The following is a 7,611-nucleotide window of genomic DNA, read 5'->3' on the forward strand; positions in this document are numbered from 1 at the left end:
ACAGATCACATAGGACTTTATCGGTGATTATTTAGCTCTAAAGATGGTCAATCACAAGTATGCCAAAGATGAAATCACAAAATGAGATGCTTGCTAGCAAGTGATTAAAGTCTATACTCGTTGACAATGTTTTTCAGGTATCCATAGGCTTGATTTGAACAACTTTTCTCCACTAGTATATTGGATAAATGTGACAAGGTTAATAGGTCTTGTAAGCTTGTAACGTCAGGCCACGGTTCACGGCTACAATAAAGGATATGGAAATCAAAATTTGAGAGAAATAATCAAATTTTCATCATTTTCACTATCATTTGATTCACCATCACTTTATTGATTTCTTCTCATTCATATCCTTCATCTCCCATATATTCTCTTTTTTCACCACTTTTGATTCACATTTATTATTATTTTTTTTTAAACAACTCCTTTTAGCACATTTAACTTTTTCTTTTCAAGGAGTATTTGAATCATTACAACACCCATGAACTTATTTCTCTCAAAATTAGGTAAGACAGTAAGTGTATAAGCTTCATTAGGTAGTCGTTGTGGGAAATATAATAAATACAAGTGGGGGCTAATTGTATGTCATTGACATACACCACTTGATTTTTTTTTTGTAGGCTCAAAATGGGGTACTAGGGATATTTCATTTTCGTTTGGTAGGCTCGAAGGCTCTAAACGGCTCCAAAGATCGCCTAAATCATTCCTATGTCACATAATATCCGTATTTCACCTCGAAAAGTGTTCAAACAAGTTCTAGACTTTCGTCAATCCATTAGTCAACTCATACAAACCAGTCACATGCAATTTTCAATAAAAATGATAGATGAAATAGGTGCACGAAGAAAATTTAAGCATCTCAATTAACTTGAAGCTCAAAGGGCTACAAATGACAGTAAGCAAAGAATATAGGCCCAAAGATATTGTGTAAAATTGCCTAGCTCATTCTTATGATTGCAAAAGTGTCAATCAATGTCATGCAAGAATTACCAAGAATCAGATCTCCCTCATCTCTTTAGCATCACAGGCATACAACTTGTCTCTAAGCAACAATAGTATCAATAAACACGACAGTGCAAAATATTTGTGACTCCTAGGTTCTCATGAACACATATAAACCTCAGGGCCACAACTCAATTTTCATCATCGGTCACACATTTTACTTATCCATGACTTTTCCTAACAAATATAGAATACAAAAAGTAAATAGAAACTAAATTAACTATTGAGCAATAATTAAAAAAATAAATTCAGAAAAATCTAACAAGCAATTTTTACCCCCCCCCCCCCCTTCCCCAAACTTAAAGTATGCATTGTCCTCAATGTATAGAAATAAAGAACATGACAACACATACCTTGCTCCTGGGTGTCAGAACTCGAGGCTCGAATCATCATTGCCAGTATCTTCGGCATCCTCGTCCATGTGCTGCGGCGGTGAAAGATCTGGTGGTGGGTACTGTGGTGGCCATGCTGGATGTGGTGGAAAGGGAACCTCCCCGGGTCCAGCAGGTGGAACCCGCTGGGCGATCACCGATGTGAAGTCCATCATGAAAGACATGAAGGTATTAGTAATTTGTCGGTGTTCGGCCAGCTTTCGGCGCTGAGCTCGCGACTCTTGTTCCAGTCGGAACATCCTGTCTCGTAGGCTAGATCGAGGAATCGATAGTGGTGGCGGTGGATGGCGTTGTCTGGCCCTTTGGTTGTATTCTGCCCTAGCTTCTTGTTGTTCCATCTCTCGTCTTCCTCGCAGGCGGTATGCTTCAGATACTATTATTGGGGCTTTAGCTTTCAAAACTGGTTCCTCGGAGCCCCATTGCACACCGGCATAAAGACATAGGGCAGTAATAGTATGTGCACAAGGGAGATTGACGGTCATGAGTCCCGTGCCAGCACGCATGATAAAACTCTGGATGAGCTTCCCAAGATCGACGGTTCTCCCAGTCATTATGGCGTAGATCAACGCCACCTTATCCTTTGTAATCTCCGTCTGATGTGATGATGGCATGATCCGTGAGAGAATAAACGATGCCCAACTGCGTGGATCACGGAGTAAGTCAGACTTCTTCAGAGTGACTGGGGAGCCCTGATTCAAGCGCCACTCTGCACCCTCGATGCATAAGGTCCTGATAATCTCATCGTAGTTCACATCCTCAGTGATCAACTCAGTGTACCCGTCATTTTCAAAATCCGGCAGATTGTAGATTGCATTAATGGTGGCCGAATCAAAATAGACTAGTTGCCCTCGCACCAAAACTCCGTATTCCTCATGTTTGATTCTCAAATTCGCATAAAATTCACGGACTACGGATATCACGGCGTCTGGCGGAGACTGTGCTATATCTACCCATCCTCTTCGCACAACTTCCTCGATTATATCACATTCAAGGTTGCTCATATCTAGCCCTCTTTCCTTAATAATAGATCGAGACATAGTGCTCTCATATACTTGAAAGGCTTCCTCGTTCCAAAATTTGTGAGCATCGTAGGAACGAGACGAGGAAGCCCCATCCTTTGATCTTTTTCTCGGCGCCATAATTTTCAATTTGTGTCCACACCAATAATCAACAAATATAGAGCACAATGGCACCAACAATTGCTTGATTTTTTTTTTTTTGCAAATTATCCCAGACAATAATAATGTAGAAGAAACGTTAACCTTAAGGACAATAGCTTGAGATGACACCCGGCGGCAGGGGAAGGTGGCGACGACGTGCCTGAGCGGAGGCGGCGGTGGCTGCTGTTGGTTGTGGGAGAGATGAGTTATGTGTTTGTGAGAGGAGGAGGTGGATTAAAGGGGTTTTGGGAGAAACTTAGGCAAGGTTAGGTATTGATTTGGGGAGGAGAAGAATTTTGAGAGGAAAGTTTATGGAGGAGGCGGCTGTTTTGAGGGGAGGATGTGTGTGTGTCTGTAAATCGTGAGATAGGGTTTTAAATGGGGGGTAGGGATGCGGCGCGCGCGGTCGCGCGAGAAGTGGAGCGGCCGCGCACGAGCTTCTGGATACCTGCCAATAATTGAGTGCGCGCCATAGCGCGTAATATGGCGCAGTCGCGCGCGCGTCTCGGGTTTCCTTCGTTAATGATGTGCGCGCGGTCGCGCGAGAACTCGCGCTGGGGCGCGCGGACTTCTGTTTTTTTTGGTTGATGGAGTGCGCGCGGTAGCACGAGAGTTGGCGCGGCCGCGCGCACCCTGCTGTATCTGCCCACCGAGTATTAGCGCGCTGCCGCACGAGATGTTGCGCGCTGGCGCGCATGCTGCTTGTCCCTTGCCTCTTTTTTTTTTATAGATAAATTGCAAAAATTAAACGATTCAAATAAATACGCGAATGAAAATAATTAAAAGCAAGAAATAAAAGATAAAATAAAATAAAAGTTATTAAATAAAATAAACAAAATAAATGCGAGAATTAATCGTGGGTTGCCTCCCACGCAGCGCTTGGTTTAACGTCATCAGCCCGACTATACCAATCTTGTTCATGGTGGATCGTATGATATCTTGAAAGCCTTGAGTTCTATGTTTTGACCATCAACCGCCATGGTCAGTTTTCCTTGTCTCAAATCAATGACGGCTCCAGCAGTAGCCAAAAATGGTCGTCCTAAAATAGCACGAACATTCTGACTGTTCCCCATGTCAAGCACCACAAAATCTGCTAGAAGCCTTATTTTATCAATCTTAAGTTCAACATCTTCCACAATAACCAGCGGTGTCCTAACCGATTTATCCGCCATCTGCAAGCTTAGTCCTGTGGGCTTTATCTTGCTCAATCCAAGTTTCTCGTAAAGAAAACTTGGCATTATGTTCACACTTGCTCCTGAATCACAGATGGCTTTTTCCACTAACTGACCCCCTATTTCACATGGTACGACGAATTCCCCGGGATTTTGCAGCTTCCGCGGAAAACCTCCTTGCCTCCCCTTATCATCTTCTTCAGTAAAAGCCACCTCTTCCTGCTCTAGAGACTGAATGTTAGTTTGTAGGTTCTTGAGATTTTCAAGACCTTTTTTCTTTTGAAACTCAGCCTTCAATTGTAAAAATCTTTGGGGGTAGGGAAGTAAAGAAATATCAACGCATTGATCAAAATCATAACTCTTACCTTTCTTACCTCGGTTCCTTTTGCTTGGAGTCGGCTGATCGACTTTCTCTTCTTTGCTTACCACTCCAATCTCCTCATGCTGCATAAAAATGGCATTCACCTCTCTCAGATTTGGGTCTGCATTCTTTTGTACAGCGCCTGACGGTTGAGACGTGAGTTGCTTAGTTATCTGCCCCACTTGCGATTCAAGAATTTTCAAGGTAGCACCAATACTTGCCATGTGGGTCTCTAAGTTGTCAAGCCTAGACTCAGTCCTAGACATCCTCTTACCAGATTCAGAAACGAATGTCCCAACCAAGTCCTCAAATGATGGCTTCCCTTCCCCATTTGATGTATTAAACCCCGGTGGAGGATTCAATACATTCTTATTGTTTGCATAAGAAAAATTTTCATGGTTTCTCAACCCAGGGTGATAAGTGTTAGGGGGAGGGTTACCTCGGTATCCTCCGTAGCCTCCAAAGTTCTTGTTGTTGATGTATTGGACTTCTTCTGGAAGGGATGGTTCTTCAGCAACCATCAACGGACTCTCAGTCTCAGCTATGCTCACTTTGTTCATAGCTGCTAGTTGAGTGGTCAGTGCAGACACTTGGGCGGTGAGTGATGTAATCGGATCCACAGCATAAACCCCAACTGCCCTCTTCACTCCAGATCTTTCAGATGGCCATTGGTAGCTATTTATTGTCATCTGTTCAAGCAAATCATAAGCTTGCTCGGGAGATTTAGCAAATATCGTGCCACCAGCTGCAGCATCTACTGTTCCTCTTGTTTGCCCAATTAGACCGTTGTAGAATAATTCGATCTGCACCCAGTCTTCGAAGCTATGGTTTGGGCACTTTCTCAACAGCTCCTTGTATCTTTCCCATGCCTCATACAATTGTTCAAAATCAGTCTGCCTGAATGTGCTAATCTCAATCTTCAACTGTGCAAACTTTGCAGGGGGAAAGTATTTTGCCAGAAATTTTGTCGCCAGCTCTTGCCAAGTAGTGATACTTCCTAAGGGAAGCGATTGAAGCCATCCTCGTGCTTGATCCCTGAGAGAAAACGGAAACAAACGCAGTCTAATAATATCATTAGGCACATTATTAATCTATACCGTATCCGTTAGCTCCAAAAAGGTTCTCAGGTGAACGTGAGGATCAGAGGTGGCTGTTCCAGCGAACTGGTTTTGCTGAACCATATTGATTAGAGCAGGCTTCAATTCAAAATTATTGGCGTTGATTGTCCCTCTTGCAATACCAGAGTAATGATTGTTGATCACTGGTCGGAAGTGATCTCTTATAGGAATCGCCTCTGGCTAGACGTGTCTGTCATTCTCTCTGTTCTCAGCCATTGCTTGGATCTCTTCTCTTCTTGCTTTTCTTAATCTTCTAGCAGTTCTTTCGATCTCCGGATAAAAAATAAGCAAGTCAGGGCTTTGCGATCATAGCATACACTGTCAAGCAGAAAAAATGAACAACTCAATCAATATAAAATAAAATAAAAATAAAGGCTCTAAATTAAAATCTAGACTAATTGGTAACAATGCTGATATAAATTTAAATTTGACACTCCCCGGCAACGGCGCCAAAAACTTGTTGCTTTTTTTCACTACCGCAAGTGTACGGTGTCAAGTTTTAGTACTGGTTAGAGTACAGATATCGATCCCACGAGGAGTGTGTATAAAAATGTATATCAATGCTCGTACTTAAAATAGTCTCAACTTTATCTAGAAAATTTGAAAGAGAATTGGTTTGTTAAAAACAATTAAAAAGCGACTAAACAATAAATCGATTTTGCCGACCGGAGAAATATCAGTGATAGAAATTATCTAGAGGACTGACTTCACTAAGTTTCTACAATGATTCTCCTGGTTGCATTTAAATTCCTGAATTCCTATTATTTAATGGCCAAGAACACTTAAGTATTTTATTCCCCCTTTCCCAAGTGACGAATAAATGTATCAATTAAACTTCGATTCAATTATTCCTAATTAGAATCTAAGTTTCATAGATAAATGCAAACAATGTTCTTACCTAAGCCTCGCAAAAGTTATACGTCTTCCGAACGATATAAACATTCTACGATGTGCCTCTAGTGATCTATAATCCTAGTCCCTCTCCCGAGTTGTAGAATTAATCAAAACATACAATTTATGGCCAGTAAATTGCAATGAAATAAGAGTAGAGAACATAATTAAATAACACGGAATCCAATCATAAAAATATCCACGTCAAATCATTGTAAAGACAAAGCTACGTCAACCTCTAGAATGGAAATTTAGTTCATCACGAAATCCAGGAGAAAACAAGACATGTTAGTGATTCTAGACATTGCTACGCAATAAAATAAAGAAACAAAGGAAAAGATAACAAATCCGAAGTGTCGTCTCTGTCCCCAGATCCGTCGTTCTTCGTATTTGTGACTGTTCTTCACACTCTGAATCTTCGTCTCGTGTATGCGCTCCGTTTCTCCCTTCTTTTCCGTCCCAAGATGGTGTATTTTTCGTGTGATTTCTCCCCACGGCGGCTCGCTTCTCTCGTATCTTTCTTCCCCAAGACGGCCTCTTCCATTTCTGACCTAGCGGCGCGCATTTTATAACTTTTCTGGATGCCGCGCGCACGGTTGCGCAAGTTCTGGCGCGGCTGCGTGGTTACTTCTGCTCACTGGCCCGTGCATGTGTGCGCGCGGTCCCGCATGAAGTCGCGCAACCGCGCGTAAGCGTCTGCTTGTTGGCTCGTACTTGCGCGCGCGCGGTTGCGCGTAATCTCTCGCGGCCGCGCGCGAGCTTCTGGTCATTTTCTTCATATGTGCGCGCGCGGCCGTGCGCGTCTCTCGGGTCTTTTGCTGCTTCCTTGTGCGCGCAGCTGCGCGTGATCTCGCGCGGGCGCGCGCGAGCTTCTGTCCGAGTGCTTCATGTCGCTATGTTTCCTTGACTCTACTTGACTTCGTGTCCGCTATTTTCTCCATTCCTGTAATGACAACAAAAACAAACCAAAAACGCATAATTCTGTTCGAAACAAGCATAATTCAAAATGGATTCCAATATAAATTAAGTGCAAATCTTGCACTTATCACTCCCCATCTTCATATAACATCATTCTGGGGAGGCCGTCTATGAATGAGCTAAGGGCTGTGGCATCCACCTACCACCAAAAGATAAAATTTCCTGTGGGAGCCCGGGTAGGAGAAGTCCGGGGAGATCAGCCATCTTCTCGGAAGTGCTATGTGGAGGCAGTCCGGGCTGATCAGAGCAAAACCAAGAGGGAAGGAAAGAAAGCGAGAGTTGGGGAAGTGGGAGAAAGAATAGTGCAGAAGGGGGAAGTACATTTTGTTGCAGATGAGGAGTAGGAGATAATAGAAGTCAGACCAGGGCAGCAAATCTGGGTGGCTCGGGACCTCAGTGCATCCACCCGGGTTAGTTTGATCAATTGTTTAAAAGCTAATATTCATGTGTTTGCCTGGTACCAACAGGAGTTGACAGGGATCTCGCCCCTGATATCAGAGCATCAATTGAATATTCTCCCGGTATCTTACCCGGTGA

The 7,611-nt window shown here is 43.1% G+C and overlaps 1 protein-coding gene across 1 annotated transcript; it reads right to left on the reverse strand.

Annotated features, from left to right (window-relative positions):
- Nucleotides 1-3,471: 3,471 nt before the first annotated feature.
- LOC142538597 (uncharacterized) lies at nt 3,472-6,640 on the reverse strand. Its single transcript, XM_075643909.1, has 4 exons — nt 6,504-6,640; nt 4,527-5,122; nt 4,153-4,409; nt 3,472-3,957 (listed from the first exon to the last, which is right to left on the reverse strand). The coding sequence occupies exons 1-4, from the start codon at nt 6,638-6,640 to the stop codon at nt 3,472-3,474; spliced, it is 1,476 nt and encodes a 491-aa protein (XP_075500024.1).
- Between the last annotated feature and the right edge of the window lie 971 nt (nt 6,641-7,611).

The sequence above is a fragment of the Primulina tabacum genome, chromosome 3 (genome assembly GCF_025594145.1).
Source record: "Primulina tabacum isolate GXHZ01 chromosome 3, ASM2559414v2, whole genome shotgun sequence".
NCBI lineage: Eukaryota > Viridiplantae > Streptophyta > Magnoliopsida > Lamiales > Gesneriaceae > Primulina > Primulina tabacum.

Coding starts and splice junctions, on each gene's coding strand:
- LOC142538597 (XM_075643909.1), bottom strand. CDS start 6,640: ATGGAAGAGGCCGTCTTGGGGAAGAAAGATACGAGAGAAGCGAGCCGC. Junction 4,410..4,526: donor AGGCTACGGAGGATACCGAG/GTAACCCTCCCC, acceptor CAAATGGGGAAG/GGAAGCCATCATTTGAGGAC. Junction 3,958..4,152: donor AGCATGAGGAGATTGGAGTG/GTAAGCAAAGAA, acceptor ACTAACATTCAG/TCTCTAGAGCAGGAAGAGGT.